This window comes from Sinohyriopsis cumingii, unplaced genomic scaffold, assembly GCF_028554795.1.
Source record: "Sinohyriopsis cumingii isolate HCF-2022 unplaced genomic scaffold, ASM2855479v2 utg000305l, whole genome shotgun sequence".
Lineage (NCBI taxonomy): Eukaryota > Metazoa > Mollusca > Bivalvia > Unionida > Unionidae > Sinohyriopsis > Sinohyriopsis cumingii.
The window spans coordinates 249,967-272,486 of NW_028315886.1; the positions used below are offsets into that span (position 1 = coordinate 249,967).

The 22,520-nt window shown below is 36.4% G+C and overlaps 1 protein-coding gene across 2 annotated transcripts in view; it reads left to right on the forward strand.

The window, feature by feature from the left end:
- The first annotated feature begins 16,164 nt into the window (after positions 1-16,164).
- Positions 16,165-22,520, forward strand: part of LOC149774366 (uncharacterized) — a 121,343-nt gene continuing 114,987 nt past the window's right edge. For both annotated transcript variants that reach the window (XM_089945364.1, XM_089945366.1), the window contains exons 1-2: positions 16,165-16,303; positions 21,587-21,734. In XM_089945364.1, coding sequence (XP_089801490.1) covers positions 21,662-21,734 — 73 coding nt within the window. In that variant the 5' untranslated portion in view covers positions 16,165-16,303; positions 21,587-21,661. The remainder of the gene's footprint in view (positions 16,304-21,586; positions 21,735-22,520) is intronic.

Consider the following 22,520-nt stretch of genomic DNA (forward strand, 5'->3'; position numbering starts at 1 on the left):
CATCGTTTTACAGCGTCTGATAAAGCTCTACCACCGTAAGCTATAACATGTTCTTTGTCGTCTGTCCCTATTTGAGACAAAATATACCCTAGGGCGGTGCCGCTAGCATCACATATGAACCTAAATGGTCTGTTAAAGTCAGGATAAGCCAAGATAGGCGCTGAAGTCAAAGCTGTCTTAAGAGTTTCAAATGTCTTTTGACACGTATCTGTCCAATGGAATGAACTTTTGTCAACAATTTATTTAATGGTGTTGCTATGGTAGAATAACCGTGAACAAATTTTCTGTAGTAGTTGCACAAACCTAGAAAACTCCTAACATCTTTCTGCGTTTTAGGAAGAGGAAATTGTGTAATTGTATTTATTTTAGATTTATCTACCTTGATACCTTTTGTTGAGAATTTATGACCAAGATAAACCACTTCAGATGCTGCAAATACACATTTTAACGGTTAAGTGTCAAGTTTGATTGCCGCAAACGTCCAAATATAAGGTCTAGATGTTTGAGGTGTTCTTCAAATGAATTGGAAAAAATAATAACGTTATCTATGTATGCAAGGCATGTTGACCACGATATCCCTCTAAGAATATGACTTAAAAGAACACAATAGGTGGCGGGGGCATTTCTTAGTCCATACGGCATCACATTCCGTTCGTAAAGACCACGTGATGTTATAAAAGCACTCTTATGTTTTGATAATGGGTCCATAGAAATTTGCCAAATTGCTGAATTTAAATCTAAAGTACTGAAAAGGCATGGCTGAGTTTGTCCAACTGCATCGATGACATCTTCAAATCGAGGAAGAGGGAAGGTCATCGTTTGTGTCACCTGATTAAGTTTCCTATGGTCAATAGCAAAACGATAGTCACTATTTTTCTTTTTGACCAATACAACTGGGAATGCATAACTAGATGAACTGGGTTCAATTAATTGATGTTCTAATAATTCCTCAACCTATAAATTTCCTTATTGATGTGTGGTGCCGCACGATAAGGTTGACAACGAACCGGCATAGAGTCACCTGTTTCTATTCGGTGCTTGAATAAATTAGTATTGCCTAACTCATATAATCTTACTGCGAAAACATCCCTATGTTGATTCAAAAATGAGTGAAGTTCCTGTTTTTGATTTTCTGTCAAATCTGAAGAGTGTAAATCAAAATTAATTGGTTCTTGTGATTTGCTAGACTGTGTATTCATGATATTAGGTGTGTCATTCTTATCAAGAGTGTCCTCATTAATGGTAAATATTGTTTGTGGATGTAGTATATCGAAGCATGCTAATACTGTATTGGCACGTACATGCATAGCCATTGGAGTGGGGTTAATTATTTGCATAAAGTTCTTCTTAGAAACTGTCAAAATTGTTCTTGCTGGAAGAATTGTAGAATTTGGCATACTATGATTCTGTTCTAGTAAAACAGATGATCCCTTGGGAATTCTACTGATACTTATTGCATTTGTACTAAATGAGTTAGGTTGGATCATTGTGTGTTTCGTGACGCGTGCTAAAAATGCCTGATTATGAATCAAATGTATGGTTATCGTATCGTCTACCAAGGAGAGCGTTTGTGTATCTAGATTCACGACAGCTTTGTGTTTAGTCAAAAAATCAATACATAAAATAATCGAATGATTTAAATTAGGTACTACATAGAATGAGTGAGAGAAGCGTATGCCTCCTATTTTTAAACTGAGTTGAACCAGACCTGAAACACTATGACGTTCACCACCGGCTCCTACAGTTTTGGAAATATTTGATGGTTTGTAGTGACTTGAATTCAAACCTACGCGGTAAAGAAATTTTTCATTAATTGCTGAGCTATTTGCGCCTGAATCAACAAGTGCATTAGTTATCTTGTCTCTGACATAGGTAGGAATGAGATTTTTATGAATTGGCGCTACCAAACTGAATTGGAGCTGTCGAGTTCGCTTGTGGCACGACTGTGTCCCTTTATTTGGCTCGAATTCATATTGTTGTTGTGATGAGAAGCATACTCGTGCAAAATGACATGTTTTATGACAAGAGTAACAGTGTTTATTTCGTGCACGACATACGCGACGTGATGTACAGAGTCTACCACATCCAAGACAGTAATTTTGGGTACGACTATGTGGTTGTGACTGGTAGCGCGCACCATGAGGTAACTGACATGTGTAGTTATCGCGAGAATCGTGTCCTGAGCTGCAGGAAAATTTTGGAATTTTAGCTGGCTGGTAAGACAAGTTATGATGTTGAGACCGAAATGGTTCCTTCTTGACATGTACAAAAGATTGAGAGAATGAATTGTTTGCTATGTTCTGTTCTGACTTGACTGCTTTAATTTCACCTTTAAGTTGTTTAAGTTCCTCTAAAATTCCGTTAAGTGTAGGCGAATCATAGTTATCAGTGGTGGCAATAGATTTCTCTGCTAAATTTGCGGCTTGACGTAAATCATCCATATTTTGGGGGTTTTTGTTCAGTACAATTTCTCGAATGGCTGGTTTTAAACCTTGCACTGCGACTGCTAACAATATTTGATCTGGGATAGTGTGGTTATTTGCAATTTGTAAAAGACGACTTAGATAGTCCATAACTGTTTCAGGAGACTTTTGGTGAGTTTGTAAAATTGATAAATCTAAAATGATATCGTCAGTGTGAAACCTGGATGTAAATGCAGCTACTAGATTAGACCAGTTGTTTATAACGGTATCAGGTAGTGATTCATACCATATTTTAGCATGCTGTTGAAGACGAAAGGGAAAAGCATTTAGAACTTTATCTTCTGATAGTTCATAAAACTTAGCCCATCGTATAAAATGATCTAACCATTTAACAGGATTCTGAGATTGGTCACCTTTAAAAATATCTCATGTGATAACAGACATACCTGTATGTGAGAATCTAATGTTTCCAAAGACAAATTGCACTCCAAGAAAAACTGTCTATAGTATTATGAGTCACTTTAACTGAATTAAACGGCTAAACTAAATGTTCTAGGTACTGACAGTATATATTATGTCCAATTAGTTTTCCAAGTAAGAGTTATGCTAGGATTCTTTAGAACTGGCGGAGGTCACTGAGGGCTGCTACTGCTGAACTTGTCTTATGTGGGGCTTTATTCGGTAGTCGTCTGCTTAATGTACTGACTTTAGTTTTCAATCGTCGTCTGCGTAGTATCAAGGGAACCATAGTCGAATGGAGTGTGAGTCACTGGAACTAACAGGGTGTTGGTAATGGCGTACACCTGTTACTGGGAGTTGCGGTTAGTTGCTGGACATTCAAGCAGGAGCGAAGTAGAATGAACCCAGGATCGGCCATGTGGATAGATTAGTGCTGTAGCTGTTCTAGGCGAGGCGGCTGCATACATAGGCGACATGAAGTCTGCTAGTCGTAAAGGTTTTGGTGCGAGTTTCTCACGTGAATCATCTTTATGCGGAGTGACACTTTATCCATGTTTTCCACTTCATTTTATTCTCCACCAACTTTTATGAAAATAGTTTTTTGTCAACTTTTACGAAAAGATTTTCCGCCTCACCACCAGCTTTTACGAAACGATTTCTTCACCAGCTTTTCCGCCAGCATTTACGAAGAGATTTGCTTCGTAAAGTCTAAGTCACTCTGTTTCCAAATCCGACAGAGACAGAGAGAGAGAAGAAAGAAGAAAGGAAGTTCATTCCTCTTGAAAGAGGTGTCACTTGATGATGTTGTAAGTACAGCTACATGCTGGGGCATGCGAGAGTACTCGGGATCGAGCTGCAAATACAAAGCCTGTTTGAGCTTCTGGCCAGCAGAACTGGTGTCAGTCCGTGGCTTGGGCTTTATATACCAGTTTCTTAAGACAAGGACAAATATGGCGCACGCCTAGCTCTTTGCGAAGGCCAGAATCTCAATATGTCAAGTGAGGCTTCGTAGTCTCTTACAGATTATCGTCTAGAGCTATGTACGTCATTAGACAGACAATTCTACAACGTCAGCGCGATTAGTAATAGATTATGATTTTTTTAGGTTTCCGCAATGCGGTACTTTACATGTAGTTTTTTTTTTTTGTGCCGACTTTAGGATACAAGGGAAATGTATGTATAGACGGTTCGTACTTGATCATAAGGGCGCAATCTGTATTAAGTAGTATATAACTGTAGTACCGAAATAAATGGATTGAATCTCAATGTATTTTAATAGAAATTTACTTTCAATATAATTTATCAACTTACTTTTAATACCATTTAGAGAAAATTTCAATCTTGTTACTTGTACTAAAAAATTCTGTCCTAATAAACACATGAAGCTCTTTTGAGACTTGAGGCATGGGAAAGGGTTGTGATTGTCGGGGCTTGTATTCTCGTCTTAATTGTGATTATCAAAGTTTCCCTAACATATTAAATAAATCTGAGATAGATAACAAGTAAAGGAAGTGTGAAAAGTGCAATGCTATCGCGATTATTTCCTGATATCGTTACTACAATTTGTGTAATCTGTAAATGTCTGCTGTTTGCTATCAATGCTTTATTTTAGTCTCGATGTTCACTGACCAGTGCTTCAATTTTTGCAGCGCAGTGGTTTAGCAATATATGTAATAATGTCGTTGACAGCAAATATATATGTGTATTGTAGAAAAGCTGCCTTCTTTATATTATTATTATTATTATTATTCAATCTTTTAAATGGTCCTTTTTAACCCGGGTACTTTACGTACAGCTCCTTTCTGACCCGCTAGTGGCCTTTCTGGACCAGGCCTTTTTAACCCGGGCCTTTTCCGTACCGGGCCTTTCAGACCAGTTATCAGTATAACATGTGACCAGTCTGAGGCTTGCTATATCATATCTGGATGTTTTAGGACTCGCGGTACTATTTCAACTCCAATAGTAAACATATGGAATCACTATCATATTCAAAATTCAATCAATTAAAATTTTCTGGATGCTGATGATGAGATCAATAATTCTACATGCTCAACTAACCTTGGTGCAAGCTAATGTGTGGAGAACACCATATGAGCTGCGGCATTTTGTTTATCTACATGTGCATGAAACACATGTTATTGATTCTGCACCAAACATGAATCAGGTGCTACTTTCATTTTTGAGTACTCCTATGTCAAGTATGTAAAAATACTTAAATTACAGATAGGATAAGCTCTCAAAAGATATTTTAACTAAAATTTTACTTTTCATTATTAACTAATTATGGACCACCAAACCTATATATACTCTATTATTTGTTCACCCATTTCTAGACTGGTTCACAGTTCTTCCGTATAATTAGTACCGTGTGCCCTATAACCAGATTTAATTTTCTAGAAAGTCATGTATTTTACTCATTGATATAGGAGCATTATTTCAAGAAAGAACTGATAATGCTTGTGCAAAGATAATAGTGTAATGGCAGTTTACGTGATACCACTGTTTATAGCTAAATTGCATCCACATTACATGTTGCTGTGTTGTATTGTACTTATTAGTGGTTTATTCTTGTCATTAAAATAACCGCCTTTGTATCTTCATGTTATCTTTCTATGGCATGCATGATACACAAAAGAAACATAAATAAGCTGACTCCTCTGGTGGCTTAAGTGGTTAGAGTTTCCACCTCAGATGTGGAAGATCATGGGTTCGAACTCTGGCCAAGTCACACCAAAGACATAAAAATGGTACAACTAGCTGCCTCGCTTTTCGGCCTGGTGTCAGGATAATGTGACTGGGTGTGTCATGAAGTTACATGTCTGCTACACAATGCTCCAGTGCTAGACATAACTACAAACTCCCATACTGCATATATCGTAGTTATTTGACTAAAATTGTTAATGCTAAGATAAAAATCTAATCACACACACACACACACACACACACACACACAGAAGCTAAGGCCCAGGGCACCCACATAAACTTTTTGTGGGGGGCAAACACGTAGTCTTCAGGAACTGAGTTTTAAGCATGCAGGCTAAAACTCATTTAAACGTGAAAGGCGGGGGGGGGGGGGCGAATTCCCCATCCCCTTGCCCCTATAAGTGGGTGCCCTTGCCGAGATTTAATCAACAAATGTCAAACATTAGAAGAGGCTGTCATTTTACTGGCACAAATAAATCCATATGGTGTCAAGACACAGCTTGTTACACTGGAAATATAATCATCACCAAAGTGTAAAAGACGAGTATGTTCCGATTTATCAGACTAGTTATAATTGTTTGAGGGAAAGATTTGAGACAAAACTATCTAGTGTTCCATCTATTGACCCCTCCTCCTGTCAAAATTGTTTTCTAAAAAGAATGGAAGTTTGTATTATAGATATTGAGAATTGGGTATGAATGAGATAAATATGCATAGCCTTTGAATTTCGCTTAAAAGCAGATCAGGTGTTCCTATTGGATTCAATACAGGCCCTATGATTGTAATATGCAGTACACTTAGTGACGTTGAGTTTGAAGTTAAAATAGCAACATATTTTTGAAATCAAATGTAACCAGAATACATTTAATTTAGTTTCACTAGAAATGCAGTGCCCCTGCTAGATATATGCTGACCATAAAATAGTGCTCTAATATGCTAATTAAATGTTCATTATCCTTTCTTACCAACCAGTATGCGTGTGCACACCGGAAAGTCGTGTTCTCAACATAAACGACAAAATCTGTATATAAATTCGGATGTTGATTTTGATTAAATATTTGATGATGTTTATGCTTTAGACAGACGAAGATAATATCACATTATCAGTATCAGAAATCTGTATAACATAACCAGTCTGTACAGAATGCTTATATATTTGTTCTATGATAACGTATTTGTGGGCAGAAAGCTATATAGTTGTGGGCAGAACTCTGTATTTTTGTGAGCAGAATTTAAAATTATCGTAGGCAGGTATGACCTTAGTAACCTTTAGAATAAGGTCAAAACGGCCGTCATATTTATATAACTGCTAACTAATCAAATGAATATGACTATAAAATAAATATACTTATATATATATATATATATATATATATATATATATATATATATATATATATATATATATATATATATATATATATAATGACTATAGGAGAAATAATACCTCTGTATATATATTTTAATTTGAAATTTAAATTATATTATGTCATTCCCATAAACCTACATTGAGGATGACCTCTGGTTGCTCACACTGCACATAAAACTGGTGTGTGTGTGTGTATCTATCTATCTATCTATCTATCTATATACAATTCTGCCTACTTTTATCAATCTTTCACATTCTGTCTGGAGTATATTAAAAATTCTTTCTCTATCTCTCTCTCTCTCTCTCTGTATACATACATACGTACGTACACACACACACAGAGGCAGACATACATACATACATACATACATACATACATATTGCTACGCCTATTTGCTATGGTTATCTCAGTCATAACATATTCTGGGTTCGCCTGGTACTGGCTTAAGCTGAGATGAATGTAGAAATTTGACTGTGGTGTTGGTATTGATATTTTTGTACAAGAAAAGGCTCTAACTACAGAGGAGATTATAGAAAGAACTAAGAAATATGTCAGACTCTAGGTATTAAGAAAACCTGAACAACTACTGCAAGACCCCAATCAGATGGCATCGTTGAAAGAGTAAATCGTACAATACTGATTATGCTTTCAGCTTTTGTCTCACATCATCAAAGAGATTGGGATGAATACATACCTTTGGTAATATTGGCCTACAGATCTTCGGTTCAGGAAAGTACTGGAACAAGCCCTGCTTTAATGGCACTTGGAAGGGAGAGAACTCTACACATAAACCTCATATTTGATGACTGTGAGAAACAGCCATCTGAAAGTCAGAAATATAAACCTGATTATGAAAATGAACTAAAAGAGAGACTGAATGAAATGCATGAACTTTCCAGAATAAAAATGCAACTTTCTGGTGAAAATATGACAAAGAGTTATGATCAGAGAGTCATAGTCGTAACTACACTGTAGGTAATGCAGTATGGTATTTGGACCCCAAAAGAGTAAGAGGCTTGAATTCAAAATTACAAAGAACCTGGAAAGGTCCATTTGAACTTATTTCCAATCTTAATGACGTGCTATACAAATAGTCCAAGACATAAGCCAAAATGTATTGAACACATTGTTAATTCTGCTTTTCTTAATATAGGAAAATTATTGATGTGGTTCCTGAATGCAATTTACTGAACAAGAATTGTTCTGGAATTGAATGAATGTAACTTTTAATAGTTGTAAAATTGGGTCAATATAAATGACTTTAAAACAAATGTGTATATAAGCCTTGTAAAATTAAATCATTTTTTTTAAAGTATATATATATATATATATATATATATATATATATATATATATATATATATATATATATTCAAGTTTATCTCACTTTAACCAAGTTGGTCTCACTTTTATAAATTGCAGAGTCTTGACTGGACTTGTGAAATTTGTGAGGATATCAGATTTTTTACAAGAGTCAAGTGCGCCAATCACTTGAATGAGCAGCATTCAGGAATTAGTTTCAAGTGTAAACTCTGCAGAAAGTTATTCATTGGAAAAGATAAACTTCACACATGTAAAGCGAAGAAAGAAGGGTTTGAGAGATTTACCCAACTATCTTGAAAACTAGGCCAAGATGCATAGAAAGAGTTATGTGCTTTTATTAGTGGTTAATACAAAGTGCTTAATAAAAATGTGAAAAATGAGAATGACATACATAAGGTGATTCCCAGTTCTTCAAAAAGAAAACTCCTCCTCAACTCCCTGCACCACCATCAAGACTTAATCTTCTATACCATCCAACCTAGACAAATCAAGAAGTGGAACAAAATCACCTGCTTTATCAACACCTATCTGTTCCAGGTCCAACTCCACAAGAAGATCCAGTACATCTGGAAGTTCTTCACTCCATAGTCACTCCATTTCATCGTCAAAAACACCTGAAGGGAGAGTACCTGAAAGAGTTATGACTCCACCAACCCCACAAATACTAAAAAGACGCCTCTGAGCTGAGGATACAGAGCATTTATTGGGAATGGAGGATGATAAGGAATGTTTACTAGAGGAAGAGATTACAAATGTGGAGAAAGAAAATAAAAGAAAGAATGAAACGTCTGATATTAATGAGGATGAAGATCATGGAAAAAAGAAAATGGAAGCAGAAAGGAAAGAGGCCAGGAAATAATTAATGAGAAAGGTGAAAATGGCACGAGTGGTTTGAAAGATAAGACTGTGAATAAGGTTGAAAAGAGGAGAGTTAGAGACAAGGAAGTGGAAGTAAAAATGAATCTCAACAAGAAGACAGATAGTACAGCATTTAAATAGTGAATAAAATGAAAGCAAGTGATAATGATGGAAGAAGTGTAGGTATGGACATGCAAAGTAGATCAAAGGAGCTACAACAAATGCAAAATAGTAAGATTATGCTAAGTGTTGGGGATGGGGAAATGAATGGAAACCACTTGAATTACTTTGTGTAAAGACCCTGTTATTTTATTTGACAGAGACCCAACTCATATGAGATTTATTTTAAATTACCTCCGGTAAAATGGCTCTATGCCAAAGACCTTAACACTTGTAGACAGGCGAAACGTAACTGAAATTTTACATGAGTTGGTCTATTATAATATGAAAGGCCTATCCTCACTTCTCTCTGAAAGGCTCAATTTATTATTTGAGCTAGGAGAAGTTTAAAAACAATTGTTGTGGAACATGTATTTAACAGAAATTTGACTCCAATAAATATACTGTAAATTCAGATTTGTCAAGACTATCGAATTGAAATATTGTTTGAAACTTATGAATGGTTGGATTTGTTTTGAGAAACTGTAAATCCATTATGCAGACCACTGGACCCAAACAAAGATCAACGGACCATTGGACCTGGATATGCCTACTGACTAGCATACATATATAAAAGAAAATCATCAGAAAATGTAGAAAAATAAATGCACAATCTAGATGTACATGCAATAATTTATAAATGAATGTTACTGTGAATTATAATAAGAATACTTACCTATTTAATGTACAAGGATATTACACCTTGTTGATTTCCAGTGGAAACTGGGTTATTTATTTATTTTTATTTTTTGTTCATATAATCTTAATGGTTATATACATTTCATCTGAACTAAGCTATAGGCATGATATATATATATATATATATATATATATATATATATATATATATATATATATATATATATATATATATATATATATATATATATATATATATATATATATATATATATATATATATATATATATATATATATATATATATATATATATATTCAACACACACACACATATTGTAATATGATGTGCATCATTAAGTATTTAAAGCATACAACTATTATTGTTTCAATGTATGGACAATTTTCAAAATTATATTTTTCTTCACAAATAAGATGAATTGAACAATATGAATTAATTTTATGCTGGATTGTAATGTCAATATATTTTTGTGGTTAGTGTATTCATGTTAATAACACCAATGCAATTCTGAATTCACTTGCTAGCCGTCGTTCTCGCAATGAATTATTAATATTATAGAATGGTGAATAAATGTTATGGTAGTGCTCTTCCAGGGAGAATCAGGTGGGTTCGAATCCCACTGGAGCTGACTTTGGTCAGTCACGGTAGAACCACTACAGCAGATAAGAAAATTATATATTAATAGAAAGTGCTCTGTATAATTTTCTTATTTGTAAAAGGATGAATTTTCAAATGAAGTACACCAGGTATATGTAGGGTTAGGTTTTTTCCACTGAAATATTATCAATACAAATTTTCAATCTGTATGTTATTTGTAAACACATGTATGGTGGTCTTAATGTAAATAAAGTATCGAGACTGCAGCTGCACTGGAAAATAAAAGTAATTTTCTTTAATTTACATATAGCATAGTATCCATTTCTCTCCAATTGGGGACCAAACCCTAATGGTTGAGGGTAATGCCTTGCCAGTCTCACAATTTGTTTTCTATATGTTTAGTATAATTATTTAAAATGTTGAGAACATATACCTTGTTTCCATTGATTACGTTGCCTTGAGACGATTCCTCGAGTCGTTAAAAGTACATGTCGGCTGGGAACGAGATCGACCGACTCATTTCAACAATTGTAATGATTATTTCAACTCGTCACTATGTTTCGAGTAACTATTAGCTACTTATATATTATTAGATGACGATATTTTATGTTGTATTATTTGTTTACTGTGTATTTTAATCAAATATTACCTCCCGGAACGTGATCCGCTAGGTTTGTAATGGCGCCATCGTTCCCAGTATTATATTTTCCTGAGCGCGAGGTGGTAGCGTTCCCGTTTCTAACCCGAATCGGATAACCTCAAGTGTTTATCTTTGTGTGAACATAAATGGTTTCCCAAGGGTACAGAGAGTATAAATATGGCCCCGTCGTTGCAGATGTGAGACAGGCACCATTGAAGTCAGAATCATATGTCTCCTTTCAGACCAGATTTTCATTTGAAGGTTTTATTTTATAGGGAGTTTCTATAAATAGGATTAGTACGAGTCTACAACAATATGATTATCCTTTGATATTATAAAAGCATAATCTTCATTTTATCAAAGTTATTTTATAAAACATTTATGCTAAAATTGTTGTTTCTTAAAGTATGCATAAAAAAATGAATCTAAAACACAATCCTGTTTGCTTATATTCTACAGTAAATGTATAGTCATGAAGTAAATTTTTGATTGTGTTTCTCAATGTAATTGTGATCTTGTTAGTATAAAAAAGAAAATAAGAAAACACAGTAAAAAGTAAAACATAATTAATTATGTATTCATTTACATCATAAATAGCACACATTATTTAGTTCTTCTCTAAAATCTCCTCTGTCGTTCTAGCCTTATCTTGTACAGAAATATCAATACCAACACCACAATGAAAATACTGCATTCATTTCACCTCAAGCCAGTACCAGGCTAACCCAAAATAAGTTATGACTGAAAGAACCGTAGCAAATTACATATATATATATATATATATATATATATATATATATATATATATATATATATATATATATATATATATATATATATATATATATATATATATGGTCAAGGTTATGAGTGCCATAACTAATCCACATACTCCCCCAACCGCTCCGGTAGTCTAGTGGTCATAGCGCCCGCCTCGGATGCTGGAAGTCTCGAGTTTGATCCCCGGTCCTGTCAAACCAAAGGCTTACAAAAATGGTACTAACATCTGCCTCACTAGGCGCTCAGCATTAAGAGGTTAGTTTTAGCAATGGTCCGCCTGGTGTCAGGATAATGTGACTGGGTGGGACATCATGCTACATGTCTGCGGCATGATGCCTCAGTGCTAGATATCACTATAAACTGCCACGCTAAAGACATCGTAGCGATATGACTGATTTTTTAAAGCTACGTTAAAAATCCATATCGCACACACACACACACACACACACACACACACACACACACGCACACACACACACACACCAAATAGACAGCCTAATAGACAAGTTGTCCAAGAGGAAACTTGAGGTATATAAGTCAAGCCAACTCTCCCTCTCTCTCTCTCTCTCTCTCTCTCTCTCTCTCTCTCTCTCTTTCTCTCTCATATCATCATGTTATGTAATATCGATAACGCCGTTGCAGAGAAATATTAAACAGATCGAACTCACTATGTCCATCTAAGAGTGTCCAGTTAAGAAACGACAATCGAAAGCTATTACCTTGAATTTGTTGCTTCTAACAAGTCATCCGGAAAGCAACAGATGCGATCTTTCAAATGAAATTTGACCTTGTTTTATAACTCATCCTTGAAAATTAAAATGCCATATTGTCACTAATATTAATTTACTACTAAACGTAAACAACACCTGAAGCGCGGGGCAAGTTCTATAAGGACAAAAGAACGTGTGAGGCATTATTTCCACGAGGACAAAAGAATGTGTGAAGACAAAGGAACGTGGACGCCATTTTTTTTAAAAATACATAGAGGCATATTGAGAGACCGTCTTGTGGACAGTTGTAGTGTTTATACAATATTTGAACAAGATTCCAAGTCCAATTCAAATATACTTCGTAATAACGGTTGTTGGCAGGGTCGTAGAGAGGGATCATGGTCCCTGGGGTAAGAAACACACTGGCCTCTCCTAGTTCTTGTTCATACAAAAAAGTTTCTTTTCTAAAAGTAAAAAGTGTTGTTCGTGTCGGCCCCCTTACGGGCTCGGGGATATATACGCTGTCCCTCCCCCCCCCCTTGTCGGCCCTATCTATTGATAATGCAAACAGACTTAATGGGTAGGTGGGTGTGGCATAATCAGATATCATGCATCGAACGTAATGAGCGTAAATTTAAATATTATGAACACAAAGGTCTGTCATTTAAATGTTCAGGGACAATTTGTTTTATGGAACATATATTTACTTGAGCTAAATTAGGCAATTTGTTATTGTAATTTACGCACAATAGATAACAGCATTTTTACAGTACTGAGATATTGGATAATTATCATTTTGCTTGAACACTTATCAGTATGCAACAAATGCCTACGTATCAGAAGAGAACAGATATATTTTGTTAAATAGGTACACAAGTGTAGAAATAGTGGAGATGGAAATAACAATATTAATATAATCGCTGTCATTGCATCACCACTACAATCATCAAGATGGCCGCCGTCACTACCACAGCCAGTGAACGACTAAATTGACAACATTGTAAGAGTCCTCGTTAGGAAACTCAGCGGGGTCAATGTCTACGACGGTGACACACGTTGGCGGACACAATGAGTCAATCTCAACAACGCTATAATGACCCACTTAAGCAAACACATTGGCGTCATGTCTGTAACGCTGTATGGGCCACACCAGCACACCAAACGGGTAATGGCCGTAATGGCCCTCGTTAAGAAGCACAACGGGGTCAATGTCGCCAACGCTGTAATGACTCACGTTAGCAAAGGTAACGAGGTCATTGTTGCGAACGCTGTAATGGCCCACGTTAGTAATCAGAGCGGGGTGAATGTCGCCAATGCTGTAAAGGCTCACGTTAGTAAGCACAGAGGAGTGAATGTCGCCAATGCTGTAAAGGCTCACGTTAGTAAACACAGAGGAGTGAATGTCGCCAATGCTGTAATGGCCTACGTTAGTAAGCATAGAGGAGTGAATTTCGCCAATGCTGTAATGGCCCACGTTAGTAATGAGAGCGGGGTGAATGTCGCCAATGCTGTAAAGGCTCACGTTAGTAAACACAGAGGAGTGAATGTCGCCAATGCTGTAATGGCCTACGTTAGTAAGCACAGCTGGGTAAATGTCGGCAATGCTGTAATGACCCACGTTAGTAAGCACAGCTGGGTAAATGTCGCCAATACTGTAATGGCCCACGTTAGTAAGCACAGCGGGGTGAATGTCGCCAATGCTGTAATGGCTCACGTTATTAAGCACAGCAGGGTGAATGTCGCCAACGCTGTAATGACCCTCGTTAGTAAACACAGATGGGTGAATGTCGACAACGCTGTGATGGCTCGCGTTAGCAAGCGCAGCGGGACTTGAGGCTTGTGCACTAGGCAGGATGGTATATCGTATAATTTTGTTTCATACTACTTTTGCTGTAAGATCGTCCTGAACGCCGTAATTTCAAGTGGACTAAGTAATATATTATACCAAATGTATCATATGAGCATATATATTTATACTGAATATGATGCTAGTTGCGTTTTGAAAAATGATGAGAGAAAAAAGAGGAGCAGCAACTCTGGTGATTGTATTGGTGGATTATACCTATTTTTGGTAGGTTTCAGTAATACATCGATAACAATCTGTAGCACCTTTGCTGGTGTCAGCAACACAAAAGAAGAGCAAAAACGTACAAGAAAAAAATAGATACGATGGCGTTTGTATGAATATCAACGCAGTGTTAATAGCAACAGAAGGTAGAGATTGTATAAAAATAACATGCAGTTAATTTAAGAGTACAAGCAATAAATACATCATTAACAGTAGCAGTGGTTCCTGTATTATTATTTGATGAGATGATAAGTGCTGATTTCATTGTAGTGGGAGAGTGAAGCTATAATCGCTACATTGGCAGTGTTAGTTGTTCGACCAGATTGGATGTCCTGACAGTAGTTCTGATAATACTTTTTGGTGAGATGCTGAGTGCTGATTGTTGTGCTAGCAACAGCGGCACTACTAGTTGTGTTAGCTGCAGTGGTAGTAGTTATTTTTGTAGTAATGATGATGGTGGTGGTAACATTAGTAAGAAAAGGAAAAGAAGGTGTGTGTGTGTGTGTGTGATTCGGATTTTTAACGTAGCTTTAACGAGTTTTCAGTCATATCGCTGCGATGTATGCAATATAGCAGTTATAGTGATGTCTAGCACTGGGGCATCATGCCACAGACATGTAGCATGATGTCCCACCCAGTCACATTATCCTGACACCAGGCCGAACAATCCTAACACTGAATTATTAATGTTGAGCGCCAGGCGAGGCAGGTGTTTGTTCCAGTTTTTAAGTATTTGCTATGACTCTACCGGGGATCGAACCCACGACCTCCCGCATCCGAGGCGGACGCTCTAACCACTAGGCCACCGGAGCGGTTAAGAAAAAGGAGGACAATGGTTATAATTCACAGTAGCAGTATCTAGCAGGCGGATAACTATTAGATAGATAGACAGATAGATAGATGCAAATATTCGAGTTAAAAAATTCAAATAAACAGGGGCCTCGAGTGGCCGAGTGGTCTAAAGCGCTTTCCGTTACGGATCACTGCCATCTCACCTCTGTCTGCGTGGGTTCTAGTCTCTGATTCGGCCAGTGTGGGTATAGAAGAAAGCTTGCCAGTAGCTTCTCGTGTGTCGGTTGTTCTTTCCGGGGTTTTCCCTCCGCCATGTATATCCTATTGTGTGCTGACAAAATGGCGTTAAATCCTACAACAACAACAACATCAAATAAACAGAAATACTTGTATGCAAAGGTCGACGTTGTGTTCTCCTAATACGATCCTTGCTCATTATTTCGTGTTATTTTATCTTTACTGCCTTTCTTAGTTTGAACAAAGCACGTGACCCAGACATACATATCGCCATTCAATTCATTTTTATCCTCCAAATGTCCTTGAACTAAAATTCCCAACAGCATAACTTTGCCAGGTACTGTGTCACATATTCAGTACCTAGCTAGATTGTTGGTGCGTGCTTCGGAAATGCTATTCACTGACTGGCGGGTTTGTTTGTAGCGTCACAAATATGCCAAGGAAGGTAAAAAAAGATACATGTCGATATATCAACTTCCAGATAATTCAAGAAGCTTCCAGTTTGAGTGAATTATAGAAATGTTGTAAGTATCATTTCTATATGATTATTGTACTAGACAAATGCGCATTCATATTATACGTGTTCGTAATGGGTTTTGGCCAGTTATCAGCCAGGGTAAGTCTAACTACATACAAGCTTAGTCATGTTACCCGTATTCACAACTACTGTAACTTATATTGAGTCAATGTATTTGGCAAATATTATTCTAACACATAAATAGGCATTCCTACTACCAGTGTTCACAATTACGGAAACTCGTATCCAGTCAGTGTATAAAATGCTACTGGAATGGCATTACTTTCGATGGTATTTATTATCCACTATTGACATATATACATGCCATGGCTGAGTTCAGACTTCAAACAGATCTATGAACATACAATCGTTTTGGTAGAGATTTTAGTGGAGAACGGTGGTGATTGTAAGAAGCTCTCTGGTGTATACATTTTTTAAAATCACATTAATTGTTTAAACTTTCTATTTTGGAGACAAATATTTGGGAGACTGAAAAATCTTTGAAATAATAATTTGCAACACAATCAGCCAGGTGTGGTGTAATCTGTACGTTACCTAGCTTGTTCATACATGCTTCAAACATTCACTGCAGTGATTGGCGAGTTTGTTTAAAGCGTCACAACTTCGCCTGGGAAGGTAGAAAAAGACATGTCGCCGAATGTGACCCTTACATTTTAAGGAATTTATATAAATGTTGTAAGTATCAGTCTTCTTTGTCTGATTACTAAATTACATTCATATTACCCGTGTTCACAATGGCCGTGGGGCAGTTACCTGCCAGTATCATTCTAAATATATACAAAATCAGTCATATTATCCGTATTCACATTTACGGTAACTTCTGTCTTGTCAATATATTTTGCAAATATCAGTCGGATCCCCCAATCGCCTAGTGGTCTCAAGCGCTCACTGTTTCTTCTCGTGGAGTCGATAGTTCTTCCAGGAGTTTTCATGTGTACTATGTCCACCAGTAACACTCGCCACCATGTATGGCCTGTCTTGCACCGAAACCCCATAACAACAACAAATATCAGTCTGACTACACGGATACACAATTAAAGAAATATATCAACTGTTACTGGAATGGCATTACTTTCGGAGTTATTTTCTATCCAATATTGACATAAATATAATGGTTGAGTTCAGATAACGATGAATAAACTTCCAATCGATTTGACAAAGACTGGAGTGTAGGGCGTTAGTGATCCTAATAAGTATTCTGGTTTATGCAATTTTGAAATGCCATTTATTTTGTAAGATTTGATATTGTGGAAACGAAAACGAGTAACACAGTATGGATAGGTAGTTTAGTATGTTTCTTCTAGTTTGAAATTGCTAGATAATATTAGGACAGTATATTTTAGTACAAGTAACAGGATTGAAATTTTCTCTAAATTGTATTAAAAGTAAGTTGATAAATTATGTCAAAAATGTATTGAGATTGAATCCATTTATTCCTTATTACAATTATATACAACTTAATAGAGATTGGGCCCCTATGAACAAGTAAAAACCGTCTTATATATACATTTCCCTTGTATCCTAAAGTCAGCACACAAAAATCTACACGTAAAGTACCACATTGCGGAAACCTAAAAATTCCTAAGGTATGGCTTCCACGCGCTGCCTTGGTATAATTGTCTGTCTTATGACGTACATAGACCCAGACGATAATCTGCAAGAGACTACGAAGCCTCACTTGAGATTCTGGCCATCGCAAAGAGCTAGGCACGTGCCATATTTGGCTTTGTCTTAAGAAACTGGTATATAAAGCGCCAGAGCTCAAACAGACTTTTGTCTTTACAGCTCGACCCCGAGTACTCTGGCATGCCAAGATTTCCCAACACGTAGCTAGCTGTATTTACAACATCATCAAGTGACACCTCTTTCAAGATGATTGAACTTCCTTTCTTCTCTCTCTCTTTCTCTCTCTCTCTCTCTCTCTCTCTCGGGTTTTGGAAACAGATTGACTTAGAGATTACGAGACAAATCTTATCGTAAAAAAATCTATTAACTGGTATTACAATAGATACAATAAATACATAAATAAATAAGCAATAAAGTATATGATCCATCATATTTATGTGTTTAGAAGTTTTTCTTAAATTATAATGATTATTGTTTTCGAATATGCGAACGGAATTGAAATTCTGACGTACAACACATTTCATTCGCAGCAGTGTGGTAGAGTTTCTAGTGAATATCGTGTACGACAGATTTCATTGGCGACAATGTGGGACAGTTTCTAGTGAATATTGTGTACGAGACATTTCATTGATAGCAATGTGTAAGTTTCTAGTGACTTTCATGTACGACACATTTCATCGGCAGTAATACGGTACAGGTTCGAGTGACTATCATGTACGACTACAGTCGACTAGAAGCAGCTGAAGATATACGACGGCTTGCTGACATTATTCATGAAAAACGGCCCAGGTATGAGAGAAGATTGTGTATAAAAATGTACGTACATCGTAATCTCTTGGTAGGCTTGTCGTTTGTATATAAATCTAGTTTCCTCTGACCGCTCTCAGCCCCATCTTCGGAAACCAAATTTCCGATATTTTAGCCGATCTACACCCGGGCGGATAGATAAAATATTCGAGTGCATTGCAATAGACATGATGGAGACATCTATTGGCATTACGAGTTTCTTCTCTTAGTATGCAATGTCAACTAACCAATAGCGTGTACAAGCGGCGGCAGTAGATGGTGTAGGCAACTGACTTCAAATGGATATTTTGTGGGTTTTAATATCGAACGTCTGACTATATACCAGAAAGAAGCCATTGCAGGTGTATTTGAGGAAAAGGATGTATTTGTGCAAACATGGACCAGCAGTGGAAAATCGTTTATTTATGAATCCATTCCATTTGTGTACACACTTTGTCTTGATAAACGAGGAACAGTATTCAGATTTGAACAACTTTATTTTAAATGGATGCGGTGGCTTGTTATCGCATCCATTGAAATTCACTGACTCGAAGCAATTAAATATCTGATTGATCCCCCAAGGTGCAGATAGGCTAACATATCTGAACCTTGACTTACGAAGTAGATCTCATCCCATGTTGGATCTAAAAGTTGTCAAATTATTATGGTTGATTCACCCCATAATAGCAGTAGAAACTAATATTATCAAACACGTGATAGTAGATAGGAGATGTCAGAAGAATTCATGCACCCGATAGGAAATGTCAGAGGAACTCCAACAGGGGAAGGAGATGTCAGAGGGACTCCACCTATGATAAATTGAACTCAGCTGCCCTTAATCTGCTAAAAATGTCCAAGATGATGTCGGATGCTGTATCATAATACAGTCTGTTCATCGCATTCACATCAAAATGATTCTGTCTTATAGGGTGGAAGCGTATAGACCCGAAAATGATGTGTTCAGTTGCCAGTGTCCACCAGCAGGACGCTCAGTCTGGTCGCGGTCCGCTCTTCATGTGGTATGCATGAGTCCGTTATACGTGTGGTCAGAACCGCAATCGCACAAGGCTATCGCCACGATTAGTTCTATACGAGGGATGCCACTATCTAATAGTGGCTTACTTGTTCTAAAGTTTGACAGTTGCGTTTTCCTTCTACATCGTCTGCCGAAAACAAAAAACATCATTATATATATATATATATATATATATATATATATATATATATATATATATATATATATATATATATATATATATATATATATATATATATATAATGTTTTTAAAATATTCGAGTAGAAATCAATTGCATAATATCTGCGTGAGCATATTTACAGCTTAACTATAATAACTGAAGCGTAAGTGGACGGATGTCTTTGTAGTCGTATTTAGGTCGGATGTATAGATGAGTCATGGTTTCACTATGGGTATAGGACTAAACACCATTTACAACCGACTGCAGTATATTTCTATAAAGTGACTAATTATGAAAGTTGATTGGACGATAGATGTAGATAGATATTTCTGCATAGTTATCACCAAACCTATATATTTCACTATCAACCCTTCCTCGATGAAACCTTCTGTGTGGAGAGATTGATATGAGCCGCAAATTTTTGTTTATCTGCATCTGCATGATACATTGAAGATTCATCAATCCCGGGTGTAAAACCCGCTCTGACAGGATTTGACATGTATCTTCAAAGTGTTAGAATCAAACTCCAACGCCTATGAAGTATATTTAATCGCGTTTAAAGTATATTCTAACTTCTTAGACGCATGACTTCACAGGTATGTTTACATGACTGGCTTTTGAAAGACATCTGTGACTGCAGCGGTATGTATTTGTGTGACCGGCTTATAATATACAAGTGTGACATCAAAGGCATGTGGTTACATGATCGGCCTTTGAAAGACAGGTGTGACTTCAAGCGTATAGGTTCACATGACCGACCTTTTGTAGATATAGGTGTGACTTTAAACAAGCAAGCGATTTTGAATTGAAACCGATTATTTTAAACTCTTTTGGCTACCCAATTCATTGTCATTAAAATTTTCCAGAGTTACAAACATAAACGAAACAAAATGGAAAGTGTTTACCGTGGATTCCCTAGTGAATGCTTAATAGATCTCTAATTCTTTATACCTTGACTTCAGTTCGAAATGACTCTGTAGTTAGATTGGAACTAGTTACTAGGTCGAAATGTGAGTGTATCTCCTACGCACGAGTGCATATACTACCGACTTTGTATCATTCTTTTTATTCATGTTTAGTTGTGATGGCGTATGAAATGGTGCGTGCGTTTACCCGTGGACCTGGGTTCGAATCTCTGAAGAGTTAAAGAGATAATATTCTTGCAAAACTTCAAATCTGTTTAAGTGGGTATTCATATCTTACATCCATATAACGATTCATTCTGGAGATTATTAATACAGTGGCCTCTATGTAGATTCACCTTACAGTTATAAAGCGATTCATGCTGGAGATTGACCGCTCCGCTAGCCTCGTGGTTTTAGCGTCCACCTCGGAAGCGGGAGGTCGTGGGTTCAAACCTCGCCGAGTCATACTCATGACTTACAAATAAGATATTAACGGTTAGAAACAGTTGTTGCTTAGGGTTAAGTGGTTGGTGTTAGGACTAGTCCGCCTGGTGTTAGGATAATGTGACTGGGTGGGACATCATGCTACATGTCTGCGGCATGATGCCCCAGTGCTAGACATCACTTTAAGCTGCCACACTGCATACATCGTAGCGATATGACTGAAGTATTGTTAAAAGCTACGTTAAAAATCATAATCACACACACACACATGCTGGAGGTTATTAATATAGTTCGTTCCCTTTCTTTTACAGCGGAGTCCTAAGAATGGCAGTGTGTTAGGTTGACAATTCATTTCACCTCGATTCACAGTCAATTAAAACGTCACGATGGCGGCATCAGTATCACAATATGCTGCTTGCAGATTGGTCGAAGACAGGACTATGGAACTAGAAACTACAGGTATGTGATAGATAAACTGAATATAACAACTTGGACACAGATAACATGATCCACCCTAATCGTTAAACACAGAAAAGTAGCATTTAGAAGTATCCTTTTAAATTCACCAGTATGATGTCAATTATATCTTTTAACCAGCACCTGAACGTAATTTATTCCTTTTCACACGGAATAATTGTGTCAATCTTATTATCAGGTTTGACGCAGCTTATTTCAATGTTATAATCACTTAATTTACTATATAAATGTTCACGTTTTCCAGAATATTGTTTGATATATTTTTGGTTTAAAATTCATAAATGAACATCTTATTCTCCTGAATGTTATATTGTAGCACATTTATCTTTGACCATATTTGAATTTTGTAACGAGTCATTATTATATGTATATTTTTTTCATTTTTTTGTTTTTTTTTATCTTCTAAATGTAAAATGAAGATTATTATTTAGGTCCAGTAACTGCACTGTAACTTTAATATATTTCGGGAACTGCAATCTCTACGGAGCTTCAATGGACAATCCGTTAATTATCAAACTGTAAATGATTGTGCTTGGCACCTTTAAATCAAGTAAAACGTGACTGTGCTCTTGATATATAAATACAGCCATGGTTACATATGATAGAAAATAAGTCAGTGTACCTATCAGGTTAAGCATAGTTACGAATGTTCACCTATCAATGTTAGCGAAAATATTTGATAAACAAAAAGTGTTGATGAATTTAAAATACCATATGTCCAAGATATGATTTATACACAATTTATGATATCATAAATCAGGTAACGAG